We start from the raw sequence: 20042 nt of genomic DNA, 5'->3' as shown, positions 1-20042 counted from the left end.
GCATTACTTCAAAGCTTAAATCGACACATGAATTATCCTGAAAACAGATACATTGATTTGAAAAAAAAAAGTTTTATTAAAATGTATATTTTTAGACAGGGAGGGGGAAGGACATTTTTATTAAACAGTACTTAAGAAAGGATGACAAGAAAAAAAAAAAAAAAAAAAATTGGGAGGAACGGAAGACAAAACAAATAAAAAGACACAATTGTACTAGCGTGTTTGCCAGTCGAATATTATAACCAGATCTTTGGAAATGGCATGTCCACCACCATCAATGTCTGAGTTTGGAAATCTCGGTATACAGTGTAAGAACAAACAGGCTAAGAATGTTATGCCTATACAAATGTAGTGTGAGGGAGACCTACTTGGCATGTACAAAATATGAAGCATAATGGGCCCCCAAATGTGCAAAACCTTGGAACATTTGATCAGCAAAAACAGACGTCACACATGGGCATTGGGTGGGAGGGTGGGTCATGATAAGACACTACATGTACATTAAAAGATTTTAATGGAATTAAAGGGAGGATATTTAAAAACTCTGCTCATTTAACATGTACATTGTTTGTGCGAGTGTATGGTGTCAGGTTGAAAAAGAAGTAAAATCTTCCTCTGCCTTAATGGCTTCTTCTAAAGTTTTGGCAGCATCTGTAGAAAGAGTAGAGTTCAAACTCATTAAGGTGACTAAACAAGAGGCAGATTAAAATTAGAACAAGTTGGAATCAGAATCACTTCTATAATCTCAAAAGGTAACAAAAATACAAACCCAGCGATCTCTGGAAAAAGTCTTTGATTTCTGGTAGGCGAGCCAAGACATCAAACGTTGGTGACACCATGGATGCATAGAATTCTTTGCCAGCCTGTAAAAATTATACAGCGCTTTAGAATGGAACACCTTCCATACATGATTATGATCACAGAGGAAATAAGGCCTTCAAATTCAGCTGATCCACTTTAATGGTAATTCAGTGACAGGCAGATCCTCAGACATACCAAGAGCTCCTCTCGTAACTTGTCCTCCATCTCCGTGACCTGAGATATGGCATCATACAGGGGAACAATGGAGTCCTTCAAAATAAAATGTAAAGCCATGTTATCCCTGTGTTTAAGCAGTCAATATGAGCATTACGGTTGGGACCAACGGTCATAAACTCACATCAGAGGAGCTGCAGCTTGCCGACAGCTCTCCCTTATTTGCGGTGTCCTGCACAGCTTTAGATATCCCGTTCAGCTCCTTCACTCTGTCCAATACCACATTCACACAAGTCATTATTAACCTTACATCACAATTTCATAACAATTAATTTAAAATAAAAATTATGGTTATCACCCAGTGTAGCAAAGAACCAAAGATGCCTTCAATAGTTTTTTTTTTTAGACATAATGAACAACTGTAGTAGAACAAGGGGGGGTGGCTTAAGTTGAGCACTTGATTGCAGTACCTGTTAGCATAGCGAAGGGTGTTCAGGGTATAATCACACGAGCCCATCCCAGGTGAGATCATTGCGATCTGAAGCACAAAGATATTAGCAGTGTAAGCAAATAAAGTTCAGTACTGGATTTTAAAACACTGTATTCTTATGATGTACCATCCTCATTAATAACATGGGGTAATTTAAAACGTTTTAAAATGTAACCAGAAACAAAAACAAATAAACTGAACAAGCTATTAGATGCCGTGATCCATCTCACCATGCACAACCTGGAGTTCTCCCCAATAAAGGAGTCACGAAGCACTTGTGTCAGCTTGCTCATTCTGAATGGGATGTGGTCACTGTTGTGACCCAGGGATCGAATACATTCCTGCCAAATTATGAGAAAGGGTTCATAAGACAACTTGCTGACACAGTCAAGACGTGTTGAGACATTTCTAGTTAATGCGATTAGCATTTTTATCACACATCGATAGGACATATCAATTTGAGATGTCTGACATCTCTTCTAGCAGACAGGTGATACGTGGCAGATATGGCTAATGTACAGGTCTTATTCACACAGGATAAGGCAGTAGGGGCAGTTAGCCTTAATTAGTTGCCTAATGGAGATAAAAAGCTATTTGCTTTAGCAATTACATTAAGAGTGCATTTATAGCAGATTTTTGTAGCCCAATGACGAAACTAACTGAACCTCTGCGTCTGAGAATGCAGCTCTGCTCAGGTAGAGTGGGTTGTATGCAGTGGGCGTCCTGACGGAGTGATGTGGGAAAGAGAGGGAACAACAAACAATGCCGCCGTTCACACGCAGCAAAGGCTGCACGTTTGAGTCACTCTTTGCTCTAGGCATCACGCCAAATAAGGAATCGTAAGCAGAAGCGAGCACAGACATTGGTCAGGTATGTGCTTATGTTGGTACTCATGCCAAGTGTGTTTCTCTTTTAAAAAGTTGTTTGTTTATAAATGCTCAGGGCTAAATGGGGCAGTTCAATTGAAGAGTCGGTATCCATCAAGCTCAAGGACACTGCTGAAAGAACTGAAAGAAAAAACCTTGACTTGGAGAAGCTTTAAGCTGTAGTATGTATTCCACACAACACCAGAGTTATTCATCTGTTTTTTTTCAGTTTTGAGGCATTCAAATTATATTGTTTTAAAAGTCCAAAGTAACCAATAGCAGCACTATTACACAGAATTTTCTACATGCTGTATAACACAAAAAAAAGGTTTTCTAGTTATGGCACGCTGTTTTACCTTCAGGGCCAGCAGGCTGCGGTTGATTTCGGCGGTCTCTGCAAGGGTCTGACGGTCGTTGCTCTTGACGTCCATTCCCCGCTCGTTCCCAGCCAGATCAACCAGGGAGAACTTGCCATGCAGTTGCAGCCGACGGCGCAGGATAATCTGCAGCACCGCATGGGAGCGTGAGGAGTTGGCGTTTGCGAACGTCTGGCCAGATGTCCTGTGCACAAACACAGACTTAAGAATGCAACGCAGAATCCATCATGCGACGCAATTCTCCATTTACTGGCCAGTAGCACAGAAATAGCATGGGGACTGAAGGCAGTCTCCTAGAGATTCTGGCACCAAACCAGAGGACCTAACAGAGAAGAACATGCCTGCAGGGAATGGCCACTGGACATTAGGAAGAGATAAAAGGGCACGTAATTTGCCTAAAAAAAAAAGTTAAAAAGTTAACTCCCCCAAGTGGCTAGGTGACAAATTTAGGCTTTTAATACAGAAAAATTCTTCACTGATGTGCTTTCTGCTTTGCACCCTGAAACACCCATGGGTTTGCACATCTTTGTCACTAGATAAGACAAAGCTGAAATGTAACCCTTTCATAGTAAAACTCATAAATAAAGCATGGAGCGGATTTCCAGGAAGTGACCACTAATGGCTATGCATTAGTTACAGAGCGCACACTCACCGGCACGCACTGCCCCTCTCAATCATTTTGATGACGTCTGCCACACAAGTGACGCTCATCTCCTGCAAGCCCACCACCTGCATCTGCTGCATCTCATCCTCCATAACTCGCAGCTGGGCCTTCTTGTTCAGGAGGTCATACACCTACAACATAGAGTAGACCAAGAGCCAAACATATTAAACAGCCAGATAGAAAGCATTGTGCCAATGGAGGTTAATTTGCTGAACAGTCACGTAGTTCATGGACTGCCAAATACGTGATCCTGAGATCCTGTCCCTAACAGTAAATTGGAGACTGCAATTATTTTAACTGAATTACATTAATTATGGGAGCTACTGTGGGTTCAGTTGCAACCATTGAGGAGAGTTGCCAGTGCACCAGACACCTTTTGTGAGTGGTCTGTTATTATGTTGAAGTTCAATAGCCAATTACCTAACATGTCAGCAATTGAGATGCACTCCACTTTCATTGATGTAGCATACGTTCAACTGGCAGGTAAAACTAATAGAATATTGGCTAAATCCAACCCACTCAAATTGCAAACATTTTGGTAAAATAATTCCACAATAAAATATGCATAAAATGTGGTTAATTTCCACATTCAATCATGAAACTAGACTCATTTATAGCTGTTAAAACAGATTTGCAGAGTTGCATTGACTGGCAGCCATGTTGGGAACTTTTGAACTGCAATATGGGGGGCGGGGGGGCATTCTATACAGCTCCTATATTAAACCTCCTTGATAAATTATCTAAGAAAATGAAATGGTTCACATAGGGCGGTGTTGAATGGCCACATTTGAATCGGTCTCTATACAGCTCGTATAGTTTCTATACAATACCTATATTTAAAACCTGCTTGCTAAATTATCCAAGAAAATAAAATTATTTCCAGAGGACGTTGTATGACCACACACCTGCATTATCAAACGTTTATACCCATAACTCCTAATAATACAAGGACAGGGTATAGCCTTCAACAGTGTAACACTTGCTGCTAAGACTCACATCAACATTGACCCATGTCATGACATCTGGATAACCTCTGTAAAAACATGGATGAACAATAGATAGCCGTGTGTGCTTATGAACTTACCTTGCCATTGTAGATTTCAAAAAAAGACACAAACGGGTCTAAATCTGGGTGTTGCCTCAAGAGAGAGAAGACATCTTGGGCTGTGGCAGAGAAGAGGGACAGTTACATTTGGACGTGATTACAATTATAGGTGCAACGTGTGTGATTTAGTGGCATCTAGGAGTGAGGTTGCAGACTGCAACCAACTGAATTCCCCTCCCTCAGCCCTTTCTTTCCAAGCAAGAAGCAGAGTATACTAGCCCGCCAGGTGCCAGAGTGAAGCATCCTGTATGGTGAGGTGGGTTAGGGAAGGAGGGTTTAGAGCAGTCGTTGGTGGTCCGCCAGTGCCCCGTAATGGTCCGCAACGTCATTTCTAACATACAACTCAGAACGAACAGAACACAGCCAGTAGCCTAATCTAATAAAGAGTTGCCTAATCTATTAACAAGGTCATGGATTGGTGGCTTAAGGCAGCGACTATGAAAAGAAAAATTAAGTGAGAAAGCCTCTGACACATACAAGGAGAAGGTGGCAACGACGAGATGGTTCAGCCTTATTTGGCATTATCCCGCCGCGGAGCTGCATTCAAACAGCGTTTTTTTCTCCCGCTGCGGAGACAACAAGATGATAACTATATTCTGTGTGTGACGTTGGATAATGACATCTCCTATTTTCGAAATTATGTCTACTAGGATGCATGTATTAATTCCAGTGGGCTAGCCTGGTACTGAATTACTGCAGTCGGCCTCATCGCTGTGTTGTGTGATACATTGGCCTGTCTGAGTGTGTGATGGAAGTATGAGGCTGTGAGCGAACTATAGTTTGTAACATAACCAAGTCACGCATGGAGCAGGGTAATAAAAGGAGAGCCCAACCGCGAAATTCATGTGCCTTTAACAATTGTCTGGCGCCAGGTCTAGGCATGTTTTTCCGGGGATTTTCTATTTAGTTAGGTGGTCCGTGAGATTTTTTTTATTGGCTCAGTGGTCCTTGGTCTGAAAAAGTTTGAGAAACACTGGTTTAGAGGATTTGATCTATTCATCAGGCTGATGGCCTGAGGATAAAAGCCGTCACTTCCTAGAGGATTTCACACTTCTATCTCTCCTGTCAGCGGGCATGAGTGTGAAAACCCTGTGTTGGGGGAGGGTTGAACCTTTAATGATGCTACAGACGGTAAATGTCTAGCAGAGAAGGCTCTACTGTGGGCTCTCTGAAGGTAAATGTCTAGCAGAGATTACTACTGTGGGCTCAATGAAGGTAAATGTCTAGCAGAGAAGGCTCTACTGTGGGCTCTCTGAAGGTAAATGTCTAGCAGAGATTACTACTGTGGGCTCAATGAAGGTAAATGTCTAGCAGAGAAGGCTCTACTGTGGGCTCTCTTGCAGTTTCTTGTGCCAAATAATAAGTATGATCTGTCAATGTCAAAATGTCTGTTCTCAAACTTCTCACAACGCAAAATGGTTAGCCTGCACCAGCAACCACTGATTTCTCTACTTTCTTCTTCCTCCTCCTCCAACCTACACCACCTCAATGTTCGAACGCAAAAGGCCCTCTAGAGTCAGTGTTGTCCATTCTGGGCTACTGTAGAAACACAGCGGCCTCCATGACAACACGCTCCTATGTAGATATGAAGGGCTAATTCTAAGCTAACAGTAATATGATTCATAGTTACAGGTGATTATACACCAATAAAAAAAAAAAAGATCCCCTTAAATCCTACACATTGCACCCTTAAAGTGCACACTTATTGATGCACCTCAATGTGTCTGTGTATGTATGTATATATATATATATATTTTATTTTTTATTTTTATTTTTTTACTGAGGGATATTTATTTATCTATTTATTAATTGTTATTTATTTTTATTTAGCTGTGGCAGTTAATGTTTTTAGCTGTCTGATGCTGCCTTGTCTGTATGAACATGAACTTAAAACTGAAAAGCCTCAGCGAAAAAAAAGACTTTACCTGCCAAAGCATAGATCCCCTTTGAGCTGTTCTGGTTCTTTCCAGAAAAATCACCTCCCATTGTCTAAAATGGTGAGCAGGAGAGGTTTTTTTTAAAAATTATTATTCATCCATCAAGATTCACAAATGGCTTTGTTTTATGTACAGACTGCAATTGTCGCAACAAAAATGGAGCACTTACATGAGTTTTTCCACTGCCAGTCTGACCATAAGCAAAACAAGTTGCCATGCCGCCTTCAAAGATGGTATGCACCAGTGGTTTGGCCGTGTGCCTGGTCATGGGAAAAACATAGACCTAGTTATAGAAATAAAGAAAAATATCTATACATACAATAAGCAAACATAAAACATAAACGCTTTCAAAACAGCCAGTACTAAGAAGGGATACCTGTAAACAGTGTCATTGGTAGTGGCATCATCAAAGGAGTAGTCGAAGTGAAAGACCTGGTTCTCAAGATACTTAGTGAGATCCACTTTCTGCTTGGGTTCGTGAAACAACAGCTTTCCATTCCCAGGAATAGTTACAACATCAATTTCCCTTTTCCCAAGTTCTGAAAACCACATTCCAAAAGACAGTCAATTTGATGATGTAGTCCCCAAAAAAGAATGCTGTTTCTCCATATGCTCATTTTGTGCATACCTTTTTTACTTAGTGGACGCTTTCGAACGCACACACATAGTCTGGGATTTTCCACCTGCAAGACAAGCAGTTATCAAAAAAAAATTAAAAATCAACACACTTTATTTAGTTTCATCCCAAACCATATTCAGAGCTTTACGAACGAACGAACGTACGCGACCAGATTGGGACAAGGGCACTTTTTCTATGGTCTCTCTGTATTCCTCAATCATCTGGTAAAACTGTTTGTTAGGCCGTCCCACTTCTGCTGCCTAAAAGAAAAAGACAAAAAAAACTTAATGCCACAAACCTTTTCACATTCAGCACACCTTTTATAAATGACAAATGTGTTTACAGAAGGCACTGGACATGGTCTTTGTCCAGTTCAGACACTCATTCTAAAAGATCTATAAGGTCACAGACATGCTTCAAAGGCAGATCATTACTTGCCTTCACCTTCTTGTTCTGGACTTCAGAGGCTCGTGGCATTATTGACGACCGTTTGCTTGCGGCAGCACCACCATTCTGTGACACAGACATTCGACGGACTGAAAGAGAACGCCAAAGCTTGGACCGTTAGAAGTGGTCTCGGACATACAATGCAAATGAGTGACAGGAAGCGCGGGAGAAATCTAGTGAGTCTAGCGCAGCCGTTTTTTTTGGAATTCCACCAAAATCGCCCCTTTTGCCTCACCTGCTGCGATTGAGGGAGCACACCTGGATTCCTCGCTTTCACATACAGCCTCAACCACTGGAAGTTGGGCAGGGGGCTTCGCTTTAGTCCTTTTGGGATAGGCAGGCAGTGCTGGAGATGAGAGGCTGTCATTATCATTTGATAAAACTGAGCTAATAAATTCAGAACCATGACCAAAGTGAGAAGCGAACAGACTCCTTTCACCCAGTCCTGGTTGGTAAAAGGAAAACGTTTAACACTCAGCCTCAGCGTCACACACCTGATGGTCTAGGAATGGCGGATTGGGGCATGTACTGGGACTGATCACCACCATTAGCAGCGGCCACAGTGGACTGCCGGTACGCAGCGGTTGAGAAGTTGGACGTGAACCTCTTGGACACTGTGAGGTAAAACAGAATAAATAATTTCTTAACGCGCCATTTGGAGACACGTTCGTTCACATTTATCTCAATCAGCAGCAAAGTGATTACAAGAGGAGCCCAAAATAGGAATATAGTGAAGCACTTCAGTTTAGGAAAGGTGAAGGCAAAGAATAGTCAAATAATTCAAGGATTTATTCTGCATTTTATCAGTGGAGAGCTGCAGTGCCAAAGTATTTAATGACATCTAAAATAGACAACTTCACACCAAGTGTTTTATTAAGATAAGTATAGGAGGGGAAAGCAGCCTATAAAAGAGAGGTGGGACGATCACTACAAGCCCAAACACAATCATTATGACAGTGTACATTGTGTTACTGTGTAAGCCTGTAGTCAATTTGTTAATCTCAACAGAACATGCACGGCATGCAAACCTGGTTCCTCAGACGGACCGGCTTGAGGTGCCGCTTCAAAGAACAAACACACACAAATACATGAGTTGACACATATCAACATACAAAGATACATTCATACATACCTACATACATACATACATACATACATACATACATACATACATATATAGACATGACAAAACACATTAAGAATTTGTTACAGCTATAACATACTGTCACAAGGCGGTGGCATCCTCGATGACCGGAGTCTCCCTTCATATTTCTACGGAAGAAGTAAAAATAGAGATATTAAACTAAGGTTCAGTTGAAAATGACCAGACAACGAGATGGCCTGTGCCCAGTTGTGTTGCGTCACCTTCTGTGCGGAAGCCTGGACGGCCGTAACCTGGGCAGGCTGCTTGGGGGGTGGTGGCTGCTCGAACAGGTGTGAGTTGAGAGCCCAGAGGTCAGCAATGTCAATCTGAAACAGGCAAGAAGATGAGCCACAACACAGGAAAAGTGTAACAGGCAAACAGACAGACAAGCAGAAACAGAGACAATGTGCCATCATTTATGTTTGCATACTCTGTATGTTCACAATGTTTGACAGTTTAACAGTGATCGCCAAATATGACTGAGGCTGACAGAAGAGAAGTAAACAACCAGGCAAGCCAGATTTGTAAGGACACCAGTGTGGGGACAGAAACATGTTAACCATAACATGGCTTATGTCACATTCAGAATAGTCACCTCCTTCCCCTTGCATGCCCCGTCCTCCTGCCATTCCACATTCACTGCAGCTTTTAGGTCATTCACATTTTTCACAGAGGCAGCATGAGTTCTCCCTAAAAACAACAATTATAGCCCCAGGGTGAGATTTGTACATGTACAAGTCTGTATAAACTATTTAATTTTAAGTGAACGACTTAAACATTCATAGTAAACCTTAGGGTTTAAGTGAATAACCAATACGCATAGGCAATCTAAACGCCACCTCAGGGTTTAACTGGGTAAGTCAATATGAGACAAATACGTTAAAACTAAGAAATAATATGCATAAATTACTGCATGAACGAAATGTCATTTGAAGAAACAGCCAAACTACATTAGGTTAGTGGCGTTACTTGGTGATCATAGCTTCAAGTTTGGGATAGGTTCTACGTGTAAGCACTCTCAAAATTGTAATTTACAACCTGAGATCTAATTGCGTATAAGCTAGATCTCATTCATAAAAAAAAAACTAAACAGAATTAAACCGAATTTAAGTGAAATTATCTCCATTTTAGTAGACGAGTGCCTTTGCTTGGACCTACGAGTAAAATAAGATTAACTAACGTTAACGGAAGCTGATTTTGGCTAGCATAACTAGCTAGGACTTGATGAACTAACTTTGTTGAAGCATTCAGCAAACTTACCATCGCTGCGACTTATCATGACAGACATGCCAGTTTCAAATTTAGCCTTTGAGATATCCATGTCTGCACATAAAACGCAAGACGAAAATATTTAGGTGGAGTTGCTTTGAATAACAAGTTCAACATAAAACAGTCGGAAAATACTTCCCATCAACCGCCAAACATTTAAAAGACGTAAACGGAAGTAGCCGCTGGGCCGCTCGGGAAAGAAAGGCGGTGCCCGGTTGTAGTTTCCAAAAGTGGATCCAGATCATGCAGACCTGTCGGTCTGGTCTTTCCTCATTGGTGAACTAAAATGCCTACTTATTGTGTCTGTGGTAATGCAGCAAAACTCAACCAAACTGTGCATCAAAGAATGGGAAGGGCATTTGTCATTTGCAGATGGCAAATTACTTGAATTAAGATCAAATGAATTAGCCTTTAGGCATAGGCAGGCATACATCCAGACTAGAGAGCAACAATACAAAAATAGACAACTGAACTTAAGTGGCTTTCAATATGCACACACAAAGGCACAGATGTATTTTAGCCATTTTTAACTTTGTTTAATTATAACTTAATTTGCTGCTACCTTAACGAAGAATCTGATGTCCTTTGCTATATGTTTCTTATTCCTGGAAAAGGCCTCTGCTGGAAGTTTCCAGGGTGCGGAGGATCTCAGTGTTAGAGAAAGGTTATACTTTCCACTCCTTTTGACATCCTTTTCAACTGCAAATATATTAACCAAAATTCTTTGGCTGCAGTCACATTGCCTAGATTTAACATAAAACCTAGATTTTAGGGCACCTTCAATGGTCTCCATGTGCACCTGGATGCATTCCTTCGCATTAGCTCTTGTAAAGTTAATTTCCAGCAAACTGATTCCACAGTTCTAATCCAAAACACTTTTTGTCAATATAAGTTAATGTGTCCACCAGTTGTCTGTTATGTGTACACATAAAAAAAAAATATAAAAAAATTCTGGTGTATTCTGTAAAAGGGATACAAACAAAGTGGCTCAGACCAAACCATAAACAATTCCAGCCAATCAACGGGTTGCTTCTGGAGCTCTGAAAGGAGGAGTGTCATTTGATTGGTTGTCGATCTCAAATATCAACAACATTTTGGGGTCTTTAAGGAGGGGAGGTATGGTCAAGTGCACATGTATCACAGGAAATCATAAACATGCAGTCCAGGTTTTGCGCACAAATTATAACTCTTTTACACAGACTACACTTTGAGCTGTATTGTTTTGTATGAAGGTGCTATACAAATAAAGTTTATTATAATAATAATAATTATTATTATTATTGACATCCTTTTTACTGAATAATAATAATAATTATTATTATTATTATTATTACACCTCACACTTCTTCATCTCTCTCATCTCTTGTAATAAGCACTGCTCCTTTTTATGGTATGGTTGAACATGTTGATGAGGTCACCAGATTATGATCCGTAAAATCAGCGTATTATCCCTTCTGGAAATAGCAGACACCTGAATATAAAAGGAGCCTGCCATGCTTCTTACCACCTTTGCAAATACAGGATTTTCTCCTCCAAAAATAAATAAAAATTATGCAAGCATGACTCTGCATGCAAAGGGAAAAGCCTTTTCTGGTTCCCAGGCTTTTTGTGTTGAAATCCGGGATTAAATGTTTAAAAACTCAAGCATCTGTTAGAAGCACTTCATGCGGGAATGAATCATCACATGGTGGCCAAATGGTTCCAGGAATATTAGATCCCACTTGATTAGTCTTGCATGGTCATGCATACCAGTCTGTCACAATATTATAGTATAAAAATATTATAATATACTTCTGGGAACAACTGGTGAGAAATGTATTCTGGGGAGAATTACAGCCTTGAGATCATTTTTACTTAACCAATTCAATATGTTTGTGAAGCTCATATCCATGGTTTTCATTCAAAGCAAGAAGTGAAATGGTTGATGGTGCACCAAGGTGTGGTTTTGTCTGCAGATATCTGCACATTTCCGCAAAATGTCAACCAATTGCTCAGATGTGTCCATGTCACAAAGTCAATATTTACACTTGGATGAAGCAGACATTAATGCAGACGTTAATCTGCATGTATGTAATTACGGTATGTAATGTGATATAGTAGGAATTTACAGATATAGTAGGAATAATGTGATATAGTAGGAATTTACAGATACAAGACAGGAACAAATCTTCAGTTGCTTTATAAGGAATCTCTGGCAATGAGTGAACAATTTAAAGCGGGAGGGCTTTCCAGAATATTCCAGATGAAACATACAATATGAAACCAACCACATCTAAGACACATCTGTGCCATCCAATTACCTTTGATAACTCCTTGACTTGCATATTACCACCCCAACATACAGGCAGTATGCTGTGGTGGGACATACAGTATGTCACATAGTCAGAAATGCATGTTGGGATGCAGAACCAATTAGATTAGAGTTTTATTGACTTTGCTAAGTCCAGTTGAGATTTTGGTTGCTGATCAAACGAGCGGGGCAACATCAGAGTCTTAAGTCTTAATTTTTCTCTTAAATGAGTCCTGCTGCACCTGTGGACTTCTGCACCATGATGCAGTACATCGACAGAGCCAAGAGTAGTATCAAGCATTTATCCACGCTGGCACTGTGGTGTATGTTTCATTCTCTGTTTGCGGCTGGGGGGTCATGACGTTTTTATGTTCCTGAAGTCAAATCAATGTGACGTTCTACTAAAATGGTGGAGATGAGGGAGAGCCCACATAATTCATTTAAACTCCCGAACACATGGTGGCAGTATTGCACAGGGAATCTGGTTGATAGTTTACAAACACCATAGACACACTGCAGAGAGTAGCGCTGGCGCTGGGAGGGAACAAAGGATATCTGGGTGAGCGCTGACACAATTTTCGAACATTTTTAAAAAATTGAATGAACTGTGTATCCATAAACTCACATGTACGGTGACACAACATATTGGTTTATTTGTTTGTTTACTGAAAAGTAAGCTTATGTTATCTGTAGTGTTACAGTTTCTTCAACGTTAAGAATGGTATCGAGCTAGCATAGCTAACTTTAATTAGTGCAAGCACTCAGCTTTGGCCTAGGTATCGTTATCTATCAGTAACGCTAACATAGATCGAAACTGTATATTGTATGGTGTTTAAAATGTGAACTAGTTCATTTGCGTCGTTACTGTTTTTAGGTATCCACTGAAAACATGTAATGTTCTGTCAATCTTTTACCGGTTTGATGCCCATGGGCACGCTCATTTATTTCAGTGGCCTAACCTCACCAGAGATAGCTAGCCAACCAGACTGCCAAACCCAATGACTGCCAAACAAAACGCTAGTTTAGCAGTAGCATAACCTTGCTTGTTCCTCTGCTTTTGTGATTTCGTGATCATTAATTCATGTGGCCAGTGGCTCAAGTATGAGTAATTATTGGAAGTTTCCTAACGGGGAGTGTTTACAGTAGCTGTAGATTGCTTTTTACGGGGCGAGGCCACGGACTGTTAATTTTTGCTATCGGCTAACGTTACAATAACGGTAGATGGGTAAATTAACGTTAACGCTATTAATACTATTGCAAAGTACTCTCACAGCGTTAGGCTTTCTTATCCATCTGCAATTGTGTGTGTTTGATACACAATATGTAAAAATGGTTAATTTTCTCGCTTATAACAGTTATTGTAATGGTGGCGAGAGGGCCTGTAGAGGAGTAAACATTAACACCAGACCACTTTCTTGAACCTTTATATCTCATTCAGTGTCAGAAAGACTGTATGTAAAACAGTTTTTATCTCATTTATTTGTAATTATTATATGGATAGGTAAAATTGTCGTGTATACCATGTGTGTTAGTTTTGAAAATTTGGATTTTGTGTGATGTATAACTGCTACCATGAATTGTGATTTCACTCACTGTTTGTTTTTTTGCCAACAGAGCGGAACCAATGAACAGGATACCCTGACTTCTCCAATACCTCTGACAAAATGTCAAGTAAGAATCCTTATAGTTGAGTTAAACAAATTCTTTTCTTTTGTCATCAATCACCTGTTACCAGACTGGAGGATATAATCGTCCATTTCCATGCAGTATTGTTACACAAAGACATATGCAGTCAGACTTGTTGCTAGTATGCCTTGAATGTTTCTGCACTAATTTTAGTCATTAATCAATTGTTCCCTCCAGTCAAGATAGTTACATCCATCAAAACTATATTCCTTGATTATTACACAGAAAATGTGCCTTTGTTCTTATACATATCTTTCCATCTTTCAACGCAGAACGGCCATCCTATGCCCCACCCCCTGCCCCAGCCCCCACCACAGTAAGTATGGCACGGCACACCATTTGCCATTCCTCTCCACCCCACATCCCAGAATCTGAGGGTACTCAAGGCAACAGCAGCAGCAGGAGGAGTGAGGGGTTGAAGAAGGCAGTGATCATTGAAATGGCCCTTTTGCCTGGTTTGTTCTTTCCTTGCAGCCATGTTCTGTAGGCTGACATCCCATCATATTTGGTGATTGCCTTTGAGATGTGCCTGAAGTATGTTACGAGGATGATGGTGCTTTTCTGCAAAGCATGGCTGCAGAAAAGTACAACTGGTTTCAGCCTTCTCACTAATCACCTGCTGATGAGCTATGGCCCTAAGACTTACCTGCCAGCCCTCAAACCCAACACCCTGCCCCGCCCCAACTTTTCATTTTGTTTGTTTCCTGTGTTGTCATAAAAAAAAAGGGTTTGTAACAGCAACGTATATGGCTGTGGAGTAAATGCTTTGGCATGATGTTATGCAGCCCATGAACGTGGGAGAAACCCCACGAAGATAGCCCTCTCATTTTCTTTTTGTCCCTGCCTCCCCTTGTTTGTGTCATTTCTCATTCGTGTTTTGTCTCATTTGTCTCCATCAGCAATTGCCCACCACCCCTGGGTTTGTGGGCTACAACCCATACAGCCATCTGGCCTACAACAACTACAGGCTGGGAGGGAACTCCGGCGGAAACAACAGGGTAATGGTAGGACCGGCCATAATGCCGGGGCTAGAATCACAGCCGAGAGTATTAACCTCTCTAGGCTAAATCAAATTAAACCTGACACTCGATCGAACCACTTCATGGTTACTTTAGATTTTTGTGTCTCCATAGTGCAATTGGTGAATAGTTGATTTAACATGTAGAGACATGTAGAGACGCTAGTTGTTTTTGAGGTCACAGGTAGACTTCTAGATGTCACTAGTAGCTCCATAACCCCCTCACACCTCTGATGAACAATCACTCTCCCCCAAGCATAATATTATGTCACGTGTTTTCTGGGTTGGGGGTAGAAGTCCCAATTCACTTAGATATGATTTTTCCTCAGAGGTGTAGCTTCCTTCCTTTTCTGTCCCCCCTTTTTACCAAACTTCCATTTCTTCATTATACCCAAAAGCAGATGCCAGTCAATTGCATGGATACTAACGCCTGTTACCGGTCCCTGGCATTAGGCTTCTGTGTTATGCTGTGGTTCACATCATATCCGTTGAACAGCATTGTGGGACAGATGTCACACCATTGCCACTTTGAGTTGTGCTACTTCCTCCCTTCTTGCTTCCTTTCCTCATAGTGTCGTGCCACTGTGTGTCTTCAACTGGGGCTCTTCTGTCTTCTTGCTGACCCTTGACCCCTTGTTTGTTTGGTCTTTCTCTCCCCCCCCCCCTTCTCCGCAGAATTCCTCAGGGATCACTGTCCCCAAGCCGCCCAAACCGCCAGACAAGCCACTGATGCCCTACATGCGGTACAGCCGGAAGGTAAGCAGGAAGGTAAGACACCCACGGTGTCTGCTTTTGCTGCTTGTGCTCTGGGAGGACTCTCAGGCGGGCCATGTCACAATGAACCAACCGGGTATTTTAGGGGGCGCGGGGGTTGACCACCTCAAACCTCCCCCCACGCACCGTCTTTTAAATTTGGTTTTCCTTCCCCAGGTTGGAAGGAGCTGAGTGATGGATCAATGCTGGAAATTGTTTAATTAGTGTTGCTATCTTTGTCATTTCTGTAACTCTGGTCTCATGAGTTTAATTGAATTGTGTTGAAATTTCCTTCCAGGCGCAAACAGAAATATATATTATTTGATCCTGGATTGTTAAGCTATTACATGTGGCATAGACTGGACTAGTAGGAAATAAGCTTTTATTTATCATTTAAAACCACCCCTTTTTTCCGCTGACCTTTGTATGCGTCTAACATGTCTGTATTTACTTTAGGTTTGGGACCAGGTCAAGGCATCTAATCCTGATTTGAAGCTATGGGAGATTGGGAAGATCATTGGTGGTATGTGGAGGGACCTCTCGGATGAGGAGAAGCAGGACTACTTGAACGAGTACGAAGCTGAGAAGGTTCGTCTCACAGATGGTCCTTAAGAATTTCTTGATTTTTCAAAAAAAGTGTCGACCAGGCAGAAATCGTAACACGTCCGCAATAACTCGGAATGCACTTTCTCCTGTGTGCGTTTGGGTATTACAAATAAAAATGCCGTTCGTGTGTGATGGTAAACCTACCATCTGTTCTTGCTCATCATGCCATTTTAGTTGTTCATCTGTTCAAAGTCCTCTTAAAGGCAGATGCCACCAATTTTGATAAAGACGGGTTAAGATCCCTTGTTTCCACCCAAAGAAATGTATCTTGAACAGACCTGCACAGGAGTCGTGATGGTACATTTATGTAATAGCCTCCATTATGCCAAGGCGCCCTTTATTAATAATCCAAGCAACTGCTTTCTACGTCCTTTTAGACCACTATTTTTAATACAAAGGTGCCTATTTCAGTCAGTTTACACATTTTATGTATAGTACCAGCCATTTGGCTGCACTGTAGTGTTGTTGGGTATCTACAGGGAGTTGTGATATGACTGAATGTAAACCTAAGCTGCACTTCAAAACAGTAGATGGCAGTGAGACCACATGCATACAGTGCCGTGGAGTCATTAATTAAAACTACAGCCTGCAACTTCTTTTTTTAGATTATACAGCAATCTGTGCGGCGGCAGTTAACAAGTTCATAAGCATTCCGTTTAATATGACTGTAAGAACATTTTAAGAGACATCAATAAAAAGGACCACAACTACAACAGCTGTGGAAAATGTGAACAGTATTTCCTGAAAATAATCATCTTTGCTTCAAAATACTCGAGATTAATTTGGCCCCGTTCTCAACCAGTTGAGACATTGGGAAGCTTTCCAGCAAGTGAAATTCCTCTCTGACTTTGCCTGCCCTCTTGCCATCCAGATCGAGTACAATGACTCCTTGAAGGCTTACCACAACTCCCCGACGTACTTGGCCTACGTCAATGCCAAGAACCGGGCAGAGGCCGCCCTTGAGGAGGAGAACCGACAGAGGCAGTCCCGCCTGGACAAAGGGGAGCCCTACATGAGCATCCAGCCCGCAGAGGACCCCGATGGTTAGTGTTTTATCTGCCACTGTCAGCCTGTCCCGCTTGCTTCCTCCCGTCAGCCCCTTGAGCTGCAGTGCTCTCGGTGATCACCGAGTACATCATCAGATACTAATCCAAGGGCTTGCACTGTGAGGCAACTTTGCCCCATTTCACAGACACACAGTGTAAATTGTACTTGTCATTTTTTAATATCTAAAGCAATTCCGATAGATATTGATAGATGATGTATGATAGATCTTAATCTCTGAGCTATCAGGGATTTAGATGGTCAGAAACCAGACAGGCCTCACAGCAGCGTGCTTCTGAACACTGGTCTTTTGACACTTAACACTGATGTTAAGATGCTCTTGTTCCCTAACCAGAATTAAAGTAACTGCAGTTTAGCTTGCTGCATTTAATGATTTTACTGATTTGAACTGAAATGGGAATCATTCTTGATTGGTCTTTTCTAATCTCATCAACATAATCTGTGCCACCCCAGACTACGACGACGGCTTCTCCATGAAGCACAGCGCTGCTGCCCGCTTCCAGAGAAACCACCGCCTCATCAGTGACATCCTCAGTGAAATCGTGGTGCCAGACGTTCGTTCTGTTGTCACTACGGCTCGCATGCAGGTCCTCAAGCGCCAGGTCCAGTCCCTCATGGTGCACCAGGTAAACACACACACACACACACACACACACACACACACACACACGCTGTGATGAACAGATTTTTGTTGTTGACTGGAGTCATATTGCGTCTCTAATAATAACCCCTCGATCAAGTGTAATCCAATAATTGCGGATGACAGCTGTAAATGCCCCTATTCTCTCCCCTCTCAGAGGAAGCTGGAAGCGGAGCTGCTGCAGATTGAGGATCGGCATCAGGACAAAAAGAGGAGGTTCCTGGAGACCACTGAGTCTTTCAACACTGAACTCAAACGGGTATGTTGGCACACGAGACATCACAGCATGACTGACCTCTTTTCTCCCCTTGCCCCCTTTATGCAGTGAGTTCAGATATCCATTGAGTGTAGTGAGCAGTTAGCCGTGTAGAGTCAGACACATACTCACTTGCATATGATGATCACAGTGAAGAGAACTGCCGGCAGCGAGACAGGCAAGTGAGCTGTAGGGTCTTGGTAAGTAAATGAGAAGTGGTCTGCAGTCTTTTCTGGACTACAGTGCAGGTTGTGTTGCTGCTAGGCTGCCACACACCAGAGTACTTGATTTGATCTAACACACAATTCTTTTGTGGCTGTTTGTATGTCTGTGCACTGGACATCCTGCAGCTGTGCGGTCTAAAGGTGGAGGTGGACATGGAGAAGCTGGCTGCGGAGATGGCGGCGGCCGAGGAGGCGGCCCGCCGTCGGGCGGAGGAGAGGGAGAAGGAGGCGGCCGAGCAGGCGGAGAAAGCAGCGGCCGCAGCAGCATCAGCTGCAGCAACAGCAGCAGCGGCGACTGCAGCAGCAGCGGCTGCAGCTGCAACTGCTCAGCAGGAGGAGCAACAGCAGCAGCAGCAGCAACAACAGCAGCAACAACAACAGCAGCAGCAGCCGACCACCCCCGCTTCAGCCACGCCACCACAGGCCAGCTCCTCTCCTGAGCAGAGCCCTGAGAGCAAGCCAGTGGAGGACAAGCCCACACCCATGGAGACAGGTGGGTGTTGCTACACCGCACACTGACTGTGATGATTAACATTACAGGAGTGTGTTGTCTTTTGTCAGACATTTCATTGTGTTGGTTCATTCATTCGTTTGTTCACTCAGTTGGTTTGTTCGTTCGTCTGTTCGTCTGTTCGTCTGTTCGTCTGTTCGTTCGTTCGTTCGTTCGTTCGTTCGTTCATTCATTCGTTTGTTCACTCAGTTTTCTGTTTGTTCGTTCGTCTGTTCGTCTGTTCGTTCGTTCATTCGTTCATTCATTCATTCATTCAGTTAAGTGTCAGGAAATGCAAAACACTCTTTACTAATGCAAAGGCATCACCCTCAAAGGGAGACAAAGAGGACAATGTTATATAGTTACTTATAGAGGAACGTGCGTGTTTGAACTTTTTATTCCATTAGCTTCTGCCTAATTGGATATAGAGATCCCAGCCGTTTGATATCCACTTTTGATCAGTGCATCGAAGCTTTTAATTAGTGCATTAAAAGAAGGAGGCAAGGTCTAATTGATACAGAGCTGCATTTACATAATCTGTTGGTCTCGCCCTTGCAGATGAGGCCCCGAGTGAGACCACTGAGAGTCAACCAGCCGAGGCAGAAGAGAGGGCAACTCCTGCCCCAGAGAACCCCACCCCCCCTGAACCGGCGGAGGGGGCCACGCTTGAGGGAACAACTGACAGCACCGCCTCCTCTGAAAGCAGCAGCAGCAGCAGCACCGCCACCACCAACACCACTGGACCAGCAGAACCCATCCCCCCCGAGCCTCCAGCCCCGGAGGAGCGGCCGCCCCCGCCTCCGCAGTAACCCACACCACTGCAACCGCCTGGCCTCAACACCGCCGCCTGGCCTCAACACCACCCCCTTCTATCTCACTTCCCCCTCGCTCCTACCCCCCCCCCCCCCCACCCCCCCCCCCCCCCCCCAACCTTTTCACGGCCATCACGTTCTAGCCTCGCAGCCACCCTTAACTCTTACCAAAGGCCATTCAGTTGTCACATAACTAAAGGGTGCTCATTCCCCGCTTTAGTCCAGTGCGTCTATATACGCACTGGTTTCATTTAGCTTGATAAACAGGGACTAGTTCTGAATGCCCAACCGGAACGGAAGTGTGCTGAA

The 20042-nt window shown here is 42.7% G+C and overlaps 1 protein-coding gene and 1 pseudogene across 2 annotated transcripts; one reads left to right on the top strand and one right to left on the bottom strand.

Moving 5' to 3' along the window:
• Positions 1-533: 533 nt before the first annotated feature.
• On the bottom strand, positions 534-9945 carry kif2c (kinesin family member 2C; the record flags this gene model as incomplete). The annotated part of the gene is made up of 22 exons (XM_080840283.1): positions 534-651; positions 770-863; positions 997-1071; positions 1160-1244; positions 1446-1513; positions 1696-1806; positions 2688-2892; positions 3361-3503; positions 4457-4536; positions 6403-6466; positions 6584-6674; positions 6791-6953; positions 7043-7097; positions 7198-7289; positions 7468-7569; positions 7716-7826; positions 7975-8094; positions 8509-8541; positions 8704-8752; positions 8846-8950; positions 9220-9320; positions 9885-9945. The coding sequence occupies 22 exons, from the start codon at positions 9943-9945 to the stop codon at positions 587-589; spliced, it is 2073 nt and encodes a 690-aa protein (XP_080696409.1). The 3' UTR covers positions 534-586.
• Positions 9946-12705: 2760 nt separating this feature from the next.
• LOC308366773 (SWI/SNF-related matrix-associated actin-dependent regulator of chromatin subfamily E member 1-like) lies at positions 12706-19814 on the top strand (annotated as a pseudogene). Its single transcript, XR_013969076.1, has 11 exons — positions 12706-12742; positions 13798-13869; positions 14142-14185; positions 14769-14867; positions 15563-15655; positions 16097-16228; positions 17118-17289; positions 17765-17937; positions 18109-18210; positions 18558-18924; positions 19480-19814. The product of XR_013969076.1 is annotated as an SWI/SNF-related matrix-associated actin-dependent regulator of chromatin subfamily E member 1-like (transcript).
• The last annotated feature ends 228 nt before the right edge of the window (positions 19815-20042 follow it).

This window comes from Sprattus sprattus, assembly GCF_963457725.1.
Source record: "Sprattus sprattus genome assembly, chromosome: 6".
NCBI lineage: Eukaryota > Metazoa > Chordata > Actinopteri > Clupeiformes > Clupeidae > Sprattus > Sprattus sprattus.
The sequence above is the reverse complement of the archived record's forward strand: the minus strand, read 5'-3'. Positions and strand labels throughout refer to the sequence as shown.